Source organism: Sinocyclocheilus anshuiensis, unplaced genomic scaffold, assembly GCF_001515605.1.
Source record: "Sinocyclocheilus anshuiensis isolate Anshui unplaced genomic scaffold, SAMN03320099.WGS_v1.1 scaffold42, whole genome shotgun sequence".
NCBI classification, from domain to species: Eukaryota; Metazoa; Chordata; class Actinopteri; order Cypriniformes; family Cyprinidae; genus Sinocyclocheilus; species Sinocyclocheilus anshuiensis.
In genome coordinates this window covers 2,067,184-2,088,521 of record NW_015546057.1, presented here as the reverse complement: position 1 = coordinate 2,088,521, position 21,338 = coordinate 2,067,184, and the positions used below count along the sequence as shown (strand labels likewise).

General features: G+C 38.0%; 2 protein-coding genes and 2 long non-coding RNA genes across 4 annotated transcripts; 1 reads left to right on the top strand and 3 right to left on the bottom strand.

Moving 5' to 3' along the window:
- Window positions 1–4,040: 4,040 nt before the first annotated feature.
- Window positions 4,041–14,883, top strand: LOC107699332 (coiled-coil domain-containing protein 63-like). Its single transcript, XM_016500557.1, has 15 exons — window positions 4,041–4,222; window positions 5,264–5,339; window positions 5,427–5,532; window positions 6,604–6,769; window positions 6,859–6,978; window positions 7,084–7,197; window positions 7,733–7,800; window positions 8,342–8,529; window positions 8,613–8,741; window positions 8,827–8,909; window positions 9,093–9,261; window positions 9,381–9,544; window positions 11,573–11,676; window positions 14,396–14,489; window positions 14,584–14,883. Exons 2-15 carry the CDS (start codon window positions 5,282–5,284, stop codon window positions 14,677–14,679), a joined length of 1,659 nt encoding a protein of 552 aa, XP_016356043.1. The 5' UTR covers window positions 4,041–4,222; window positions 5,264–5,281; the 3' UTR covers window positions 14,680–14,883.
- On the bottom strand, window positions 5,680–12,815 carry LOC107699333 (uncharacterized). Its single transcript, XR_001635452.1, has 3 exons — window positions 12,805–12,815; window positions 8,655–8,658; window positions 5,680–5,754 (listed from the first exon to the last, which is right to left on the bottom strand). It is a non-coding gene; the product is annotated as an uncharacterized LOC107699333 (long non-coding RNA).
- Window positions 14,884–16,532: 1,649 nt separating the features above from the next.
- LOC107699330 (mediator of RNA polymerase II transcription subunit 26) lies at window positions 16,533–17,704 on the bottom strand. Its single transcript, XM_016500555.1, has one exon. It carries the CDS (start codon window positions 17,590–17,592, stop codon window positions 16,558–16,560), a length of 1,035 nt encoding a protein of 344 aa, XP_016356041.1. The 5' UTR covers window positions 17,593–17,704; the 3' UTR covers window positions 16,533–16,557.
- Window positions 17,705–18,170: 466 nt separating this feature from the next.
- LOC107699331 (uncharacterized) lies at window positions 18,171–19,429 on the bottom strand. The gene is made up of 3 exons (XR_001635451.1): window positions 19,337–19,429; window positions 18,591–18,665; window positions 18,171–18,251 (listed from the first exon to the last, which is right to left on the bottom strand). It is a non-coding gene; the product is annotated as an uncharacterized LOC107699331 (long non-coding RNA).
- Window positions 19,430–21,338: the final 1,909 nt, after the last annotated feature.

The window sequence follows — 21,338 nt, the reverse complement described above, 5'->3', positions numbered from 1 at the left end:
TTGTAATATTATTATAATGTTGTGTGCTATCTGTCAGGCCCACTGAAGGCTCGTCAGTAGATCACACATGCGCTGAAGTTAACTAACCCTGGAACAGAAGCTGCTCCGGAGCAGGTTATCTTTAGAGAGCAAGTTGCTATGGTTACTTACATACCCTGAAAGTAACCTCCGATTTTGGAAACGAAAGCTGAGGTTATCCGCTCGCTTATCCTCAAACATACCCGGGTATGTCTCATAACCTGCTTTTTGGAATACCCCCGTAAGCTAAACCCTGAACTTTCGGTTGATTAACCCCAAACCTTGCTTACTTGAGGTATGTGGTTCCAAAAACGCATCCGGGAGTAAGTTCATTCAACTCAGGTGTATGTTCCTGGTTAAGACTCAAGACATTCTCGACAGAGCGAGGAATCAACGAGTCACTACGGAAACGGACGCTAAGAAAAAGTGCGCCATGCTGTTTCTTTCTTCTTCTTTTGTTCAATGGTGGTTTACATGCTTAGTGCATATCGCCACCTAATCGATGGTTGTGCAAGGAATACCCCCCTGAAATGTTTGTCTTTTCATCCTGAAATGCGAGGCACATGTTGGATCACAATAATTAGGAACCACAGTTTCCACAAATCCCTTCACTCGATTGGGATGTTCTCTTTTATTCTGGACAGCAAAAGCAGTGACTGTACCATCGAGCGTATTTTGCAGTATTAAACACGTATTTATACCAATTTCATCAGGCTCCGAAAATTCTTCAAAAGAACACAAAGAATGGCCTTCTCAGCTGCCATAGTTGCAACTCTTGCGTCATCAGAACAGGGTGTTCAACACACCACCGTTTCCCTTTAAAAAAGTTTTGCAACGTTTTGTCGGTGCTGAACGCAGCCCAGCTGAGAGAGTTTTGTTAGATTCAGGAGAAAGGTGTGCTGTTTGTTTAGATCGGGTTCATGTTATTGCGTAAATATTGAGTTTATAGCCAACGTACAGTTACGTTGCAAATCAATTTAATGGCGCAACGCTCAGTATTTTGCCACCACAGTTGTCAAAAAATAAGTTCTTTCTGAATTCTGAAAGCTTACGCTGTCTGAAGGAGATCCCATCTAATTCATTATAGTTATAAAGTAACTGCAGTTATTATATTTTTGTGTTAAACTGTAGATCCTGTTTTTAATAAACAAATAATAAAATGTGGAGCACATAAGGGGACAAAATGGGAATGAATTACTCGCAAAACTTATTCTCTTGCAAAAGTAGGCTAGAGTATTAATTCATTCATTTATTTATTTTATTTTATTTCGTTTTGTTTTATTTTATTTTACTCCCATCTCTTCACAAAAGGTTTGCCAGCAAACTGATAATTTCTCACGGGAACGCAAAAGGTTTGCTAGAGTTTTTACAAAAGTATTTTTTTTCTCCCACCTAATAGTTTTTTCCTATCACCAAATCCCTTTAAGGGCCCCGGTAAATACAAAATAATATAAATAATCTTAATTATTTAGGCTCCTATAGAAAGATTCTAAAAAGTGCAATACAAAAAGTAAGTCACAATCACATACTACAAGGTGTTTACATTTTTTTAAATCAGTATAAACGTTTTGCTTGCATGTAAGACATTTAAGTAGTAAATTCAGCCATCTACAGGAGACATCGAGGCACTGCAGTGACATTCTAGTTGATTTGCTTGTCTTACATCAGGGCTGCCCAACCCTGTTCCTGGAGATATACCTTCCTGCAGAGTTCAGCTCCAAAAATCTTTAATCCTTGAGAATATGAATTATATTGTTTGTTTGATGCTAATTATATATTAAGTAATATCAGATATTTATTTTGATTTAGAATTTAGACATTATAGAAAATGCCGATCCATGTGTGAGATGATAATATAAAATGTAATAAATAAATATATATATAATAAATTAAACATTACCTTGTCATAGTGTTTTACAATTTATACAGATAACCCCTGATCAAACACAACTGAACCAACTAATTAGGATCTGAAGGAGCACTTAATAATTACAGATAGGTGTGTATAAATCTTTTGTAACAATATACACTAATGTTCAAAAGTTTGTGGTCAGTATTTTATTTTTTATTTTATTCTGAAGGATCATGTGTGACACTGAAGACTGGAGTAATGATACTGAAAAATCAGCTTTTATCACAGGAATAAATTAGATTTTAAAGTACCTTCACTGAGTTGGTTTTTGTGGGGACTCTCCATAGACCATTTGTGAGCAGACGTCACAGTTACACACTTGCAGCTGTGCACTCATTGTGGTGGCAGAAAAACAGTGGTAACAAGTGGATGGAAATGGGAAAAATCCATGGAATAAGAGAAAAAAAATGTCTTCTTGGGTCTTTGGATTTCAAAATCGGAATGCAAAAAAAAAAATTTACTTCGAAAACTTTTTATAGAATACCGTCGTCAAAGATGCCCTATGAAGCTAAACGCAGATGTTCATGGTTGCAAGCCACAGACTGGACTGATGAAATCTGAATTAAGTCACTTTAACCATTATATTGCTCCACTCTGCTCTTTCTGTCAAGAGGAAGAGGAATCTATTTCACATTTATTCTACTTTTGTTCTTATTCTAAACAATTCTGGCTTCAAATATCAGTTTCCTTACTTCCTGTGTGTTCCACCAGCTGTGTAATATTTCCATAAGTTAATTCTTTTCCATTCTGATGTTTCTGACAATAAGGAGTTAGATGATGTTTTAAGCTGATGATATACATGCAGGGCAACTTTTCTGAGCAAGGTTGTGGGTACTTTCCCATTGAGAATGGGTAACAAATTTCTGTCTGGATACTTTAGATCAGTCGTGGGCCCTGTGTCTCACTTGTTGCCCGTTGACGGCAACATTGCTCAAAAAGTTGCCCTGTGTGTCATCAGTCTATTTGATGGGTAAATATCATTTAAAGCAAAATACCTTCAATTTAAACCCAGCTGCACAGTATTTGCTTCTGATCTACATTTATTATTGACTCCACTTCAGAAAGTCTCCTCCAATAAAAATGCTTTGAAGACATCTCATAAAAAAAATAAAAAAATAAAAAAAAGGAAACCTGAATTTGACGTAAACAATAGGTCTACATAAGATATAAACGTATGCAATTCATATGGGAAATACTGTAGCCTATTAGACCATTGCATGAAATCATATTTTAAACCTATATTTTATATAGATGATTTAAACGTATATCATTTTAATCTCCCAATTCTGACTTTTTTCTCACAATTGCAAGTTTACGTTCCCAGATTCAGCCATTATAACTCGCAATTCCGAGTTTAGGCTATTTCGTGCTCACGCACGCAGTTCTGATTTTTCTTCAGAACAGTGAGATGGCCTATAAACTCGAAATTGCAAGAAAAGGAAAAGTCTGACTTGTGAGACAGAAACTGGAAATTACACATGGCTTCCATAGACTGCAACTGTCATTTTCTCACTGATCAGTGCATTTTCTGCCACCCCCTACTAACCCTATACCCCAAAATCCGGCCCATCACAGAAAGATTTATGCATGTTTTGATTTAAAAACAAACAAAACATTTTAGTAGCCTATGTTTTTAAGCCATTTGATTTGTGAGGTCACAGTGTCCTCGCAAACATAGGCTAAATAGGCTACATCTGAAATTGTCAAATGATTATTTTTTTATTTTATTTTTTTTGCTTCTTGTATGACCCCTGATACATTCAAATGTTTAAAAAGAAAGAAAGCAGAGATGAATGTCACTCTTTTCTGCCACTAGGAATCACACAAGCTTCAGTCTGATCCAACCCTTATGAAGATCTGAGATGACCGAACACCTAAGAAAGAGATGATGCCAACCCTGAACCAACATAGGCCTACAAAACTACCAAACTGTGCTATAAGTTTTAATTGCAACATATAATCATTGCAGTTCACCGTCTGTTTGATTACAGGCCATCAACTGCATGATTTCTGCCATATAGTCACCAACTTGACATAGTCACCACTGATAAGCTACTAATAACTATAATGTAGAAACTTTAATTTTCTGTAAAGCTGCTTTGCAACGATTTGTATTGTGAAAAGCGCTATACAAATAAACTCGAATTGAACTGAATTTTGCTTCCACAGGTCTCGTGTTTGTAAGATGCAGCACCCCCTGTTGACCGCTATTTTTCTTAGATACTGTTGCTAACAACAGTCAACCTTCTCAACCGGAGGCAGACGACTAAACTCACCTGAAGAGTTATAAAGGTAAGGTAAGACTTTATTTACCCAGTTCGTTAGTGAACACGACACAACAGCGTAAATAGTGGTTAAAAAATTAATCCCTTAGAAACGCATTAGAAATGCATTTTAGTCACAGAAGTGTTAGGAAAAGGTACGGTGGCGTCTGATAGGGAAAATCTTTCTCTGTCACTTTCCTCGTCCTCTGCTTCATATTCATTAACAAACATCTCATTTAAATTATTGTTTTATTATTATTATTGAAAGGCCTCTGTTTTTTTTATGAATCGTTCTGGGGTCGCACCACAGAAGACAGGCGCATTGCTGGGCAGATCAAATCATTTTACAATCAGTGAAACAAACGTTTCATGTACGATACATGTGAAATGTTTTGTTCGTACTGTAAATATTTAGGTTAGACCATATTATTTTATATTAGCCTACTTGTACCCCATATTTTCTATCCACCTTATTTTTTCACATACACTCTAAAAAAATGCTGGGTTAAAAAATATAACCCACCGCTGGGTTAAAAAAGGACAAACACAGCTATTGGGTTGTTTTGATCCAGCGGTTGGGTCAGCTATTGGGTTGTTGTGGCCCAGCGGTTGGGTCAGCTATTGGGTTTTGACCCAGCGGTTGGGTTGTTTTGACCCAGCTGTTGGGTCAGCTATTGGGTTTTGACCCAGCTATTGGGTTGTTTTGACCCAGCTGTTGGGTCAGCTATTGGGTTGTTTTGACCCAGCGGTTGGGTCAGCTATTGGGTTGTTGTGACCCAGCGGTTGGGTCAGCTATTGGGTTTTGACCCAGCTGGGTCAAAACAACCCAATAGCTGGGTTTGTCCCTTTTTAACCCAGCGCTGGGTTATAGTTAACCCAGCATTTTTTAGAGTGTACAAGCGGCTGCTAGTTGTAACTTAGAAACACAATTTACTAGATAAGTTAAAGATTATAAATTTTTTTTATTTATCAAACAAATGATAGGACTTGGTGACCGTGACATTTTTTTGTCTGGTACTCGTGTTTTGTGTTTATTAGCCTATTCATAATTCAAAACTTCTGTTGTTAGCCCAGTGTTGCATTCATTATGTCTGGCGGGGGGTCTCCGACCAAAGTTGGCTTTGACAGCAGTGTCGGTGAAAGTGGTATGCAAATAAAACATTGTAATTGATCATTAATAATTACGCATCATGCAGATGAATGTTCTTATGCTATCAGTTGTTTGTGTCCAGATGAGACAGATCTACAAAAAGTACACCGACTGCGGCTGGAGTTACGCCGACTGGAAAGAAATCGCGAGCTCTACTTGCAGGAAGAGGAAGCGTCACGCAAACAGCGGTCAGTTCCACGATCCCATTTTCAAGAGCCATTTTTATTAACCCTCTGGTGCTGTTCGGTCCGAAAAACATTTTTATTTTATTTTTTTACTTCATTTGAATGGTACAACACTTGGTAGAGGTTTTGGCACTTGCTATGACGCTCAAAAAGCAATGGTACCGTGGCTCCATGGCCAGCCCATCTATGCCCCCATTGCCTCAAAGGCATCTTCTCAAGCAAACCCTTTACTATATTCAGGGTCTTTTTCTGAAACTAAGTTGAGCTTTATTGTCATTCCGCTACATGTGGGGACATACAGTGGAACGAAATGTCGTGCCTCACCGGACCACAGTGCTACATAAATACAGGCATACAACAATGAAGTAAAACAGTATAAACCTATACACAACTAACCTACTGACAGATTTTGACTATAAATATACTATATATAAATGTTTACCTATACATAAACTAAAAAAAATAAAAAATACAAACTATACGAATGCTTCACATAATACTGGACCCGACAGGCTTGCAGACCTCTAGTACTGCGCCCAAACAAACTCTTACTGAAAGTTCACATTTTGACATTTCAACCTCAAATTTGGAACACAATTTGTTTAGATTTATGTCTTTGATTTTCTTGCAGTATTAGAGTAAAACGTGTTTTGGAAAAAAACAAATATTTCATATAAAATATAAAAATAGTATATTTGGGCATTTTTCATAATAATGAACTTCTATAACTTTTTTCACTTCAGCAATAATCTGCCAAGTGTCTTCTTTAAAAAAGAGACCAAAGTATGAACTCCAAAGCATATTAATAATAGTATTAATACACATACACACAAACAGAAAAATAGTTTACTGACACTGACGAAACTAAACATACATGAAGTAAAGTGTGTGTATATATATTCGTAAAAATGCATTGGTTTTCTCTTAGGAGTAGACTAGTTATGATTTATCAGTAGATGCCTATCATTTTGCACAACAGTGTTGCATTATGTATATTTACGACATTGTGTCTTGCTGTGTTTGAGTATATTTTAGTTTTTGTTGTTTTACTTGTGTGTGCATGTTTGTCCACAGGCAAGAGATTGCTGAGCTGCGTGCAGAACAAGAGAGGTTGCTGCGTGCGCACAGAGAGAGTGAAAGTCCGGCTGTTAAGGCTGTCAGTGCTCTGCTGAAGCAACGAGACAAGCTGGATGAAGAAACTGAGAAAGAGAAACAGACCCAAGCAGAGCTGCAAAAAGAAGTGCATATGTGCCTAAGTATTGAACATCGTCATGAAACACGCTATCATACTGTACGACAGATAGTTATTTGCATACATTCGGTTTACAGATCACGATTATGGAGAAAAAACTGGTGGAAATGAGAAGAGGACAGGCTTCCCATAGTCACAAGTCTCATCCCCGCGACATTCAGAAGGCCATACGCACCACACAGAGCAAACTGGATCGGGTAAACAGAGAAACAGTAGAATTCAACAGAAATAATCTAAATGAAAAAAAATAAACATACCAAGTGCATGAACTTCTCCATTATTTTTTCCCCTTGTCCCTGCAGTCTCGTGCTCACTTTAATGAACAGATGAAGATAAACAGCCAGCTCAGAAAAGATATTGAGCTATTACACATGCAGCGTACCCGATTTCAGCAGCTGTATCGCAAATTGGAGAAGGTTGTGGATTCTGGGCAGCTCTGGAGTGTTGTGTATAATGAGTTTGATACTTAATCGGAACAGATTTGGAGAAATTTGGCATCACATTCCTTGCTCACCAATGTATCCACTGTACTAAATGGGTGCCGTCAGAACGAGAGTCCAAACAGCTGATAAAAACATCACAAGTCATCCACATGACTCCAGTCCATCAGTTAACATCTTGTGAAGTAGAAAGTCAGTAACAAATCCCTCATTAAGACCTTTTAGCATTAAACCATCACTTCTAGCCAAAATCCTTAATAACGCCTCCTTCAGTGAAAAAGTCCATCCCCTGTTGTTTTTATCAGCTGTTTAGACTCTCATTCTGATGGCACCCATTCACTACAGAGGATCGACTGGCGAACAAGTGATGTAATGCTAAATTTCTCCCAATCTGTTCTGATGAAGAAAGAAACTTCATCTTGAGTGGCGTGGTTGAGTCAGTTTTCAGCAGTTTTTCATTTTGGGGTGAACTATTCCTTTAAAACAGGTGCTGCTTATGTCTTTCTTTCAGGTACTACAAGACATTCGTAAGGATATTGCTGAAGTTGTCGACAAATCAGCCACAGCTTATGATGCGAAGTGAGATACTTTGAGATTTTAAGCTACCTTTCTAATACACAGTGTTGCCACAATCATAAAAAACCTGGAAATTTCAGCAAATTTTGACAAGATTTCCAGGCCATGAAACTAGGGTTGAATTGAAATGTATTGGTAAAAAGTGTGTAAACACTGCATAAAATCATGTGTTGGACAACATGAAATGGGATTTACACACTACAATGTTCATGCAGTGTTATTTTAGTATTATTTATCAATTGTTTTAGTTTTTATTAATACATTTAGATAATTTAATATGTTTTTAATAGTTTTAGTTTCATGCTTCCATGGCCATTTTATGTAAATGTAAAGTAATTTTTAATAAAACGAAATGCTTGTAATTTCTGTGCATCTAGCATCATCAAACATAAATGCAGAAGGTTTCCCAACTACTTTTTACAGAGAAAAACAAACACATCACTTGTATTAGAAAGTTATCATTTTATATGGTAGTATAAACTGCTCTTCCCATTAAGTCTTTTGGACATTTGAAGATGGTTTTAGTTCTCTGTGTGCATTTCAGAGTGGATGCTCAGACCAAAGCATCCATGATAAAGGAGAAGGCGGTGAAGGATCTTGCACAGTACTCAGCTGAGATGCAGGAGCTGGAGAGAGTCATCGCTCATGAGCACCGACTCAAAGAGTTCATGAGCACCAAGAATAATCAGAGAGCCTCCATGGATAACGGGAAAAGAACCAGACGCAGACAGGGTCAGAGAGCAGTAATTGTAATGATTGTTTCATAAATCGAAATGTATTTTAGCTGAAAAGTTAACAAAGTGTGCTGATGGCAGAGATGAAGGAGCAGAGGAAGGCAGACGGTGGAGAGGAGACACCTGACTCTCTGAAGAAGGCTTTCCAGCAGATTCAGGAACTGACTGGAGAAGATAATTTGGGGAAGCTGGTTACAAAATTCATTCAGGGTGAGCTTTGTGTTTTCTGTTTTGTGCTAACAAAAGATTGCAGTGTGTTATGCTACGACTGATTGTGTGTGTTTTTTTTTAACAGGTGAAGAAAGGAACTTTGCTCTGTTTAACTACGTGAATGAACAGAATGCAGAAGCTGAGAGACTGAGAGAGGAAATCCATCAGGTCAGTGTCAATGTTTCTCATTTTTGTTTAAGCTTTTTTAAGTTACGATTTTTTCACTTAATTAACGGGAACAGATTTGAATAATTTTAGTTTTAGTAAACAATAACAACTTGAAGACCAAGTTATTCATATTTACATTTTAATATCATTTTAAACCCATTTTTTGTCTTGATGTTCTTCTAGATTAGAACAGATACGGAGCAGTTGAACATAAAAAGTCGTCAGCAGGAACAGGAAAGTCAGGTGGCTTTAAAACAGCTGAAGAATCAACTGCAAGAGTGTAAGGCACAGACTCAACAGTATGAAGTCCAGGCTGATCACATCAGCAGGATTCTTGATCAGGTCAAAACAGGTACTAGCGAAATCAAAAACCCTGGACGAATCAAGACCACATTATCATATTGGAAGAAGAATATTACTTATATGAAACTTTTATTATTCTCAAAATGAGCAGTTACCTGTCATTTCTAGGGTTAGACAGTATATTCAAAAAGATTGACTGCAACCTAGGGCAGATGGGAGGCATGCTGGGCTCTTCCTCTGGGATCACAGACAGTAATCTGATGACGTACCTCGGCATGGTGGAGCAGAAGGCCAGTGAACTGCTCACCATTCAAGCCTTCATTAAATCTAAGGTACAGAAAAGACTCCATTCACTCCAGCATACATTTAAAAGTGGCACATCATGAAAATCTGACTTTTTCTGTGTATGAGTGCTATAATTGGGTCCCCTTATTATAATATTACAGCCTCAGAGGAGACAAGAGAGCAGTGGATTTATTGATTTATTTAATGTGTATTACACTGCTGCCACACAGATCTAATATAAACATGCAATTTCTTTCCGGGCTGTTTACCTTCACAGATGTAACAGACTGTATTTGTAACTCATGTGTGTTTTTAACATAAACTTGTGTGTATTTGATGGTTTAAGTGCAATAAGAGATGAAAGAGAACTTAGTTTAGTTACTCACATGTCGTGTGACAGCCGCTTTCTGTATGCGTGCTTCGGATGTGTTCACTCAGAAAAGTTAATATGGTTTAAAACGCATAATTTCAGCACAACAGACATGATAATCAAAACAAAACAGATGTTTTTTAGCAGAGTATCTGAGGTAAGAGCTGTAAAGGCACAGCCCTATAGACCAATTTGGAGTAGACGTCACAGTTATGTCACTTGCAGCTGCGCGCACATAGTGGTGGCAGAAAAACACTGGGAACAATTGGAGGGAAACGGGTAAAATCCATGGAATAAGAGAAAAAAAATGATTGTTGTGCCTTTGGATGTCAGAATCGGAATGCAAATAATTTTTATATAATACTGTCGTCAAAGACGCCATTTGAAGCAAAACGCAGACGTTTAAACGGACAGACTATGGATGAAACCTGCTATGATTACCGTATTTTAAAGCATAAATTTGATTTAAACAATAGGTCTATATAATATTCATATAGGGGACATATTGTATTAGCCCTACAGTTGAAATACATGCATGAAATACTATTTAAACCTATAACATTTTACATAACATTTACCTATTTTATTTCACAATTCTGACTTTTTTCTTGCAAATGCAAGTTTATATCTCCTAGTTTGGACTTTATAACTTTATTCAAGTCAACAATTGAGAGTTTGTCAATTCTAAGGGGAAAAAGCCAGAAGTGTGGGATTATAAACTAAAAAGAAAGAATGACGAGTTGATTTTTCTTACCAGAATTGTGAGATATGATCTCGGAATTGCAAGAAAAAAGTCAGAATTTTGAAATATAAACTCAAAATTAAGTTTTTTATTATTTTATTCCATGGCTTGAATTGACTGCTACGTTAAAACTGTGATTTTGTGCCACCATATAGGCTCCGCCCACTAAAAACGTCATCACTGTTTGCGAACACTGAAATTGGTCTATTCTGGAAAAGGGGGCGGGGAGCAGCAGCTCATTTGCATTTAAAGAGACATGCACAAAAACAGCCTGTTTCTGCTTCTACTCAAAATAGGCATTTTCAAACATGATAAATGATCTGTGGGGCATTTTGAGCTGAAACTTTACAGACACACCTGAGACTTATATTACATATTGTAAAAAGGGGCATAATTGGTCTCCTTTAAGATAATGTACCTACAGGTTATTTTTATAGCAATTTTGTGTTACTTTAACAAATATAAATAAGAAATACAAAGCTGTGCATTAGATTCTACTATGGTCAAATAAAAAGTATTGCAGGTAAAATACAATTCGACTACCAGAGAAAAAAAAAAAAAACTCATTCCTCAATTCATTTTCAAAAAAATAAAAATAAATAAATAAAAATGTGTACAGAATACTCTCAAAATAGTCTAAAGGGCAACCATTGTACATTTCACTTGTATTTAAGTGCAAATCAGCATATTAGAATGATTGGTGAAGGATCATGTGACACTCATGATGCTGAAAATGCAGCTTTGCATCACAGGAATAAATTACATTTTAAAATATATTCAAATAGAAAAAAGTCATTTGAAATTGTAATAATATTTCACAATATTGCTGTTTTTGCTGTCGTTTTTTTAAATATATAAAATAAATACAGCCTTGCTGAGTATTTGAAAACCATTAGAAAATCGTAATTATTCCAAACCTTCGACCAGAAGTGTAAATTTAATGTAAATCTCACATGTTGACAGGACCCGGAGAACAGTTCTGACCTGGAAGCGGTTGCTCCATTCCTGCTGGGTCAGAAACCAGACGTTCAGACACACAAAGCGATCGCTCAGCCACCCATTACCAAGTAAGAGCAGCATCTCACTTATTGAGCCACACAGACACAAGATATGGAGATATTACACATAATATGTGAAAAATATGTGACTTTTAGTGATGTCCGGTTCGCGAACGAATCGTTCTTTTTAACCGGTTCTTTTCAGTGAACCGGTCGAACCAGTTCACCAAATCGGTCTGAATCGTTCGAAACAGTTCGCATCTCCAGTAAGCAAACACTAAGCCACATTTACTAAAGTTACTCACTTTTTGACGTGCCTGACACTCCCTCTGACTCGAAATAAACCAACATCCCGGAGTTATTCTGTTAGTCCAACAGTTCACTGACTTAACCTGCTGTAAAGAGAGAACTGATGATGATGATGAGCACGAGCAGGTGATACTGCTGAGTGAGCATGCGCGGCGCACACAAATGAACGTACACGGCCTGTCACGGTTCTCGTTCTCGAGTCAAGAATCGGTTGCAATGGTTTTCGGATCATCAGTACACAACCGAGAACTGTTTCTTTCGGACATGTCCGATTTGAGAACCGACCCAGATAGCAAAATTGCTGTGGCCCAGATCCAGCCCACACCTGACACTTTCATCTGGCCCACTTTTGGCATGGAATGATGGCACTTGGGCGGTCCGCTCCTGTTTCCCAGATATGGGCCACAAGGAAGCCATAGCAATGCTGCATGTCAGCCTAGAACAAAACAAATAAAGTAGAACTGGCCCAAATCTGGGCAACAGTTCATTTTAATTCTGGCCCAGATCCAACACCTTGCTCTGGCCCACATACCACGTGGAATGATGGCAATTATATGGCCCGCTCCTGATTGCCATGTTTGGGTCTCAAGGAAGCCTTAGCAAAGCCACATGTAACCCAACAACAAACCACATAAACCACACCTGACCCTAATGTGGGCCACAGATAATTTTTTTATACAAACCCTGGTCTTTCCCACATTCCTCATGTGGCCCACATGTAGCATGGAATGCTGGAACTTTGACAATGCATTCCTGTTTGCCTGTTCTGGTCCACAAGCGGGCCATTGTACAGACACATGTTAGCTAAGAATGAAATTCAATAATAATGGAAATTCAGTGACTGAATATCAATGACATCAAGTGAGTTCTGCATCAACAATATTCAACATACAGTAAAGAGAAATGTAAAAATGGCCTACCTAAATATTAAGATAAGTTACAACAGATGATCCAAACACATTTCTGAAAAAAATGCATCATTTATTAACATTGCCAATAAAAAACCCATTGCATAATTACATTTCCAAAACTGGGAAGCAATCTAAACATGAAAAAACAGAAACAGAACAATAAACAAAATAGGTGTATAGAAAATATTGTAGAAACTAAGACAGAAACCAGACGTTCAGACACACAAAGCGATCGCTCAGCCACCCATTACCAAGTAAGAGCAGCATCTCACTTATTGAGCCACACAGACACAAGATATGGAGATATTACACATAATATGTGAAAAATATGTGACTTTTAGTGATGTCCGGTTCGCGAACGAATCGTTCTTTTTAACCGGTTCTTTTCAGTGAACCGGTCGAACCAGTTCACCAAATCGGTCTGAATCGTTCGAAACAGTTCGCATCTCCAGTAAGCAAACACTAAGCCACATTTACTAAAGTTACTCACTTTTTGACGTGCCTGACACTCCCTCTGACTCGAAATAAACCAACATCCCGGAGTTATTCTGTTAGTCCAACAGTTCACTGACTTAACCTGCTGTAAAGAGAGAACTGATGATGATGATGAGCACGAGCAGCTGATACTGCTGAGTGAGCATGCGCGGCGCACACGAATGAACGTACACGGCCTGTCACGGTTCTCGTTCTCGAGTCAAGAATCGGTTGCAATGGTTTTCGGATCATCAGTACACAACCGAGAACTGTTTCTTTCGGACATGTCCGATTTGAGAACCGATGAACCGATGATACTGCGCATGCGTGTAGTTTTCCAAGAGAACGAAAAGTACATTAGTCAAGTTTTGTTGTACATCGGAAAGTGTGATAATATAAAACATACTCACAAATCTTTTTAAGTTCAGCTGCCAGATTGTCAGCAGTATGCCTCTCTGTAAATGAGAAGCAGTCCAGAAGAAATGATGAAAGTGTAAAACTTTCATCAATGAAATGACAAGTGACTGCCATAAAACTAGTAGTTGTCCTTGATGTCCAGCAATCAGTGGTCAGACACACAGCTGAAGCTTTGCTGACTTTCACCATCACCTCTTCTTTAATTTTGCTGTAGAGCTGTGGTACCAGATTGTTTACTTAATTACAAATAAACCGTAATGGATTATACATAGTAAGTGGAGCATAGTTTCTGCGCTGATGAAGACTAATTTATTGACGTCATAACTGTAAAACATCCTAGTTTGCAGATCACTGCCTGTATATGTGTTGATGCTTTAGATACAAAAATCCAAATTGTAAGAAACGTATCAGATTATAATGATGTTTTAATTGACTGATGTTATGATTACTGACTTTATATTTGAATGTGTTAAGCCCGCGATAGACTTGACGCCATTACGTCATCGCCAATGACGTCATTACGTCGAGCGTAAAAGAACCGGTGAACCGGTTTTTTCAACCGGTTTATTGAATCGAACTGTCCGAAAGAACCGGTTCGCGGAAAAGAACCGAACTTCCCATCACTAGTGACTTTATTTTGTTAACACTTGCTCCTGGTCTTATTGTGCATCATTCAGGCATGACTATGAGGCAGAGGACTCTTCTCTGATAGATGAGGCGGATCGACCTTTGACCCGCGAAGAACTCCGTCAGCACATTATGAGGAAGAGTGTAAGGAACACAGAAGAGCTCTTTCCTATTCTGATTTACCCATTAACTATGGTTGCATTACAGTTAAAGGGTGTTTGTTGGTTATCTGTTGCAGGACCAGCATAAAGACGAGTCTCCGCGTACAGCAGGGAGCAAAGAATTGAAAACCCCTAAGAGCAGCACCATATCCAGCACCTCGCTGGAGGCTTAAGACGCAATCTGGTCTTCTGGTTATTATTTTATTCTGTGCTCAGTCTCTACTATATATTGTTTATAGTAATGAATTGATGGGGGATAAAAAGGAATCTTAATGCTTGAAGGATTTGTGTCTCTTTGAAATAAATAACATAAAATAAACTATATTCTTAACTCAATTCATGTTTCCATTAAAGACCTCAAAATTGCATATCGCATAGGAATTCACCCAGATTTTTTAGCCAGGAGATTTCTAACGGTAGTGCATTATGTTCCATTTTCTGCAGCTCATCCTCTAGTACATGTCTTTTACTTTTATATGCTATGCAGTGTATAAGAATCTGTTCAACTGTTTCTGGTTCATTACATTTAAAGCGGTCATATGATGCGATTTCAAGTTTTCCTTTCTCTTTGAGAGCGAGAGAGACCAGCTTCATCACTGTGTCTGTCACGCGACTCTGTTCCCCTTTCGGGCTCTGTCTTTACATTTATTTTGAAAGCTGAAGCTCGCGATTATGGTAAGGGGCGTTATATTTCCGACGAGTGCTTGCAGTGTTCGGCCAATCACAATGCACTGGGTCAGCTGGCCAATCAGAGCAGACTGCGCTTGTCGGAAGGAGGGACTTTGTAGAAAACGAAGCGTTTGAGAGAGGCGGGGCATAGAGGACCTACAATAATGTACAGTATTTGAAAAAGAATGTGTTTTTTGAACATTAAAGCATGTCAACATATTCTGTTACACCAAATACACAAAATAATGATCTTTAAAAAAGCATCATATGACCCCTTTAAGTTTAGCTGGTTTGAAACTCGACCCCTTTTTAACCCTCTCCATTTTTTTTTGCAAAATGTTTTGTGCACACGGCCCACCGGGTTATCATGGCAACTCCCCCCTTTTTATGACAGCCAAAGCTCATTTTCTCATACTAGCAACAGCTTGCTCTCACCCACTCACAAGGACCGCCCACACTGCAAAAATCGGCCAATCAGAAATCACGCTGACCAAAAAAGAAAAACAGTGACTGGCTGCTAGAACTTAGATTTGTACTATCATGCCATTTTATCTCATCCTTCCTCTGCTCTTTTTCTTCCCATGATGCATTAGGTTTTTTCTTCTCTCTTCTCTTTTCAAAACTAGAATGTAAGCCATTAGTAGTGTTTGCAAATACAAACATTGCGATTACTGAAGGTTAGTGACTGAAAAGTAAATTGATTCTTTTATTCCACAAAGTCACATTCAATTGATTAAAAGTGACAGTACATACATTTATAATGTTACAAAGGATATCTATTTCAAATAAATGCTTTTAATTTAACTTTCTGGTCACTAAAGTATTGTGAAAAAAATGTATCGCGGTTTCCACAAATAATATTAAGCAGCAAAAAACTTTTCAACATTGATAATAATTATTAATCATTACTAACAATTGAGCACCAGTAATTGATAATAACTGAGCAGGATATTAGCATATTAGAATTATTTCTGAAAGCTAATGTGACTGAAGACTGGAGTGATAATGCTGAAAATTCAGCTTTGTTTCACAGGAATAAATTACATTTTAAAACATTACAACAGGAAGTAGTTATTTGAAATTCTAATAATATTTCGCAACATTACTGTTTTTACTGTATTTTGGATTAAATAAATGCAGCTTTGGTGAAAATAAATATTAATTATTCCAAACGTTTGACTAGTGTACATGGTGGTTTTGTATGTTCATTTGAGATTTCCTGCCGACAATGAATTTATTAATTGTCTTATTGCTTTCAAACTACTGTACTAATACATTTTTTGCCACACCAGTGCAATGGACCATGAAGAATAGAGAAGCACAACAAAAACACACAGGACATAGTTGTGAATCCACATTTGAAGATTTAAAGAAACATGCCTCTAAAAACTCTGTCTGTAATCTATGCCAACGTAAGGCAAAATCTTAAGTTTACTCCCATCCCCATATGGATCCAGGGTGATGGACTGAGTCCAGTCATACCAGTTATTCCGGTTATCGTAACAGCCATTCACACCATGCCATCGCTGACTGCGTATCCTGACGAGGTCTCGCTTGGTGACCTCTCGGCTGACCCCTGGAAGGTCTGTCACAGGGAACTCTGGTATAAACCCATGAGTTTTTCTGCACTCTTTGGAGTTCTTTATCTGTTGCTTGATGTTCGCAACCACAGAAATGCTCATCCCTGACTTTTCTGAAATCAGTAAGCTATTCTGAATCATCTTACTTTGTGACATCTCTCTGCAGTTTGTCTGCTGGAATGAACGAAGGCTGTTTTTCAGATGCTCACTGTCCTGGATTTCACTTCCTGTTGATCTCTGGCAAGCTTTTGTAAATGTTTTGCTTGAAATAGCTTTGATTTGTTGAGTGTGAGGGTCGTATGCTAGTTTGCCCGCTTGCAGTTGTGCCGTTTTGGTACTGTCCTCTCCGTCGAGTTTGACAGTGTGACCGTTATGCTCTTTCTTCCTCGTCTTATCCTCAAAACCCCTTATGTTTGTGTCTGTCACTGTGCTGGAGACCTCATCAAGATTACTGTTTAGTGTAGCAGGTTTGAGTGTGTTGAGGAGGTCTGAAGGCTGTTGCAGCTTTATGTATGAATCCTGGATGGATGAATTTGGTGGATTAGAAGTAATGGAAGTGGATTGTGCTGGTTCCTTGGCCACCAAAAAGTTCTTTTCATTGCTGTGACTGGCAGAGGCAGTGTTTCTTTCAGACTTGTGCTGGTCTTCGATAATGGTACTTTGGGAATGAAGATTGGGCAGAGATGTTCTCCAGCTTGTGGACTGTTGTAAATGCTTGATGGACGAGGAATATGGTTTGATTGCACGGACAGGTATTTTACTCTTTCTAAAATTGTTTGGATGTTTAATGGTTTTATCTGGTACAGAACCCTGAGACATTTCAGCCCTCTCACTCATGGTACTGTGAAAAAGAGTTCTGCTGTAATTTACAGTAAGGGTTTGTGTTGATCCAGGAATGCATTCAGCAGAAATCGAATTATCTGCAAAACTTGAGAGCTCTTTTGCTGTGACTTCGTTTACTTCAACCAGACTCTGCCAACGTCGTATAAGATTTTTTAAACGTTTAACAAGATCTTCATCTGTGCTCCTTTTTCTCATATCATTGATCAACTTTCCAAGCCTGGTTTCCTGGAATACAACAAAACCAAATCATCTCCTAAGGAAGCTTTTTTTTTTTTAAGACATTAATGCATTAAACAGTAGCTGCCCAGTGTGTGTGTGTGTGTGTGTGTGTGTGTAGGTATTTTACTCTTTCTAAAATTGTTTGGATGTTTAATGGTTTTATCTGGTACAGAACCCTGAGACATTTCAGCCCTCTCACTCATGGTACTGTGAAAAAGAGTTCTGCTGTAATTTACAGTAAGGGTTTGTGTTGATCCAGGAATGCATTCAGCAGAAATCGAATTATCTGCAAAACTTGAGAGCTCTTTTGCTGTGACTTCGTTTACTTCAACCAGACTCTGCCAACGTCGTATAAGATTTTTTAAACGTTTAACAAGATCTTCATCTGTGCTCCTTTTTCTCATATCATTGATCAACTTTCCAAGCCTGGTTTCCTGGAATACAACAAAACCAAATCATCTCTTAAGGAAGCTTTTTTTTTTTTTAAGACATTAATGCATTAAACAGTAGCTGCCCAGTGTGTGTGTGTGTGTGTGTGTGTTTTTCATTCTATGGAAGTCAATGGAGATCAGTAACTGTTACCAACATTCTTCCAAGTTTCTTCTCTTACGTTCAGCAGAAGAAATAAACTCATACAGGTTTGGAACAACTTGAGGGCGAGTAAATTATGCTTTTTGGGTGAACCATCCTTTTAATTCACATTTTCATTGTGACACACTATACCACAGTTTTTGGGATAAATTTAATGTAAATATAGTGAGTTAGTATCTTACCACTAGAGCCTCTTTAGTCATGGGGTATTTTTCCAGGCAGCATATCACATCCAATACAGCCATCGTGTTCTGTATCTGCTGACAGATAGAAGTTAAGCTCATGTCACTTCCATGCTTTCATAATATTCTCTGTGCATTAAATAACCTATAACGGTTAATGCTTAGCGAGTCACTTCCTGTCTCTTTTTCTGAGGCTGGTCATACTCATGAAAGTAGATGGGCCTCATGTATTTGAATCTGCTCTCACATGTGCACCTGCAGCAGTGACTCTTTCAGATCCCAGTTAACAGTTGTGTTTGCAAATGCAAATGTGACATGCTTGCATACTCATTCCAATAAAAATCAGTGAAAAAAGTCCCCAGGGAGTTACATAATAAAAATGAACCTCACCACTTTGAGACTGAGCAAACCAGCAGATTCAACAGACTAATTAAGGAATGAAAAAATCTTGACTATGGGATACATATTACACAGACATTGGCAAAATGGACATTAATATAAAAAATTGATCAAGAATACATAATACAGTCAAAAAAAGTTGAAATACTCCAATTATTGCTTTCCTAATATTCTCCACACAAAGCAAGCACATAAAGTGCTGAAAGAATGGATAGAAATTGCAATATAGTTCAATTGCAATAATTAAATGAAGTGACAGTTACTGCTAATGATGCACACGCAGCATGGGTACAAAACCATAAAAGACTGTAGTCATTACTTTGGTCTATAACTCAGCTTTTACTCACACTATTTTGAGCATCGATGGCCTGAAGGAGCTGCTCTTTCAGTTGATGAGGTCTTGATGAAGCTCTTTTCATTGTCTTTGAAAAAACATCCACTGAAAGATTCGCTGCATTAGGAACACATACTTACAAAACTCTTCAAACATGCACACTTCTCTCATATGAAACCACTTTACTGCCAGCCCCATATGAGCTCAACTATCCGTGTCCATGCATGCAGGCAAATGAACAAACTGTCCCTTAAAGGGTCCTACAGGTGCAATACAGTACTGTTTTCACATAGGCTTACTGAGTTAGCCATGAGTGTCAATTACAACCATATTTGAATCCAAGAAACTATGCTTCAGCAGTTTTTAGTTATACACATACCATTTTTATGAGCTCACATTTAATGACAGAATACTTTTAAAAGATCATTTTTCCACATATACATATTATATCTCCATGGTCTTTGTTTCTTTTTCAACAAGTTCAAATGTTTTGTTTCTGCCCATTGACACAGTTTTACTGTGCAGTTGGGACAAATAACACAACATTCACCAACTAAAATTCCACTATCTTTGTAAATCTGCTATCTTTGAAATTTGTGCACATTTATAAACACTTATACCATGGTCTGTACTCGATTCTGATTGGCTGGCAGGTATGCATTAAAACCGTTTAATGCACAGGTAGTAACAAGTCAGTTCAATCACCATTTTATATTAATGCTCTGCTTTAATTGATGCACACACAAACACACACAGAGAGATTTGTGAAGATCGCAAATCGCGCTGTCCACACACAGAAACTTGTGTCAGCGCTGCCCGGCGACTTTTATTAATAGCCTAGATACTGGATCACTATATTATATTCTTTAGCAACGAGTTGGTAAAATCGCTGTTTTTGAAGTAAACACAGCTTCATTGTTTGTAGAGAGAGGCACAGGTAATTTACTTCATGGAGGCAACCGCTTCACGTTGGGTGGTCCTTGGCCTCCACGTCGTGCATTAAAGGGGTCATATGATGCTGCTAAAAAGAACATTATTTTGTGTATTTGGTGTAATGAAATGTGTTTATGCGGTTTAAGCTTAAAAAAACACATTCTTTTCCACCTGTTGAAAATAACAGGTTGCGGCGGCAACAACAATACTACAGCGAGAATAAAAGTTACGCCTTCTTTCTTTGCGTGAACATTTGGGTGGCGTTATGCAAATCTTCCCACATCGTGACGTAGACATGTGGGGGCGTGTTAGAACGAGACGTTTTAGGTAGGCGTGGTTGACTCTTAACTTTTATAAAAAGTTAAGACTTTAGTCTTTGCAACTTTACAGATCTTCTTTATGCACCAAGAGCTTGTAACACTCCAAAGAGAAAGGAAAAATTGAAATCGCATCATATGACCCCTTTAAAATCTTTTAATGCACACCTAGCAGTGCATTATCCCTTACTTGAACTAGTGTTGTCAAAAGTACCGACCGCGATACCATTCGATACGTCCATTTCCCGATAACATTTGAGCGCTGTTGAGCAGATTCTTACACAGTGCTGATTGGTCATTGTGCTCACGTGCTCAACAGATATGACTGTGATTGGCTACAATGATCGCCGCTTCACGCTCTTCACCGAGCACTCACACAGAAACACACGAGAGCGTTTCAAAGCATCAATCAGCGGATCCCTAATACAGGTGCATCTCAATAAATTAAAATGTCGTGGAAAAGTTCATTTCAGTAATTCAACTCAAATTGTGAAACTCGTGTATTAAATAAATGCAATGCACACAGACTGAAGTAGTTTAAGTCTTTGGTTCTTTTAATTGTGATGATTTTGGCTCACATTTAACAAAAACCCACCAATTCACTAGCTCAACAAATTAGAATACTTCATAAGACCAATAAAAAAAAAACATTTTTAGTGAATTGTTGGCCTTCTGGAAAGTATGTTCATTTACTGTACATGTACTCAATACTTGGTAGGGGCTCCTTTTGCTTTAATTACTGCCTCAATTCGGCATGGCATGGAG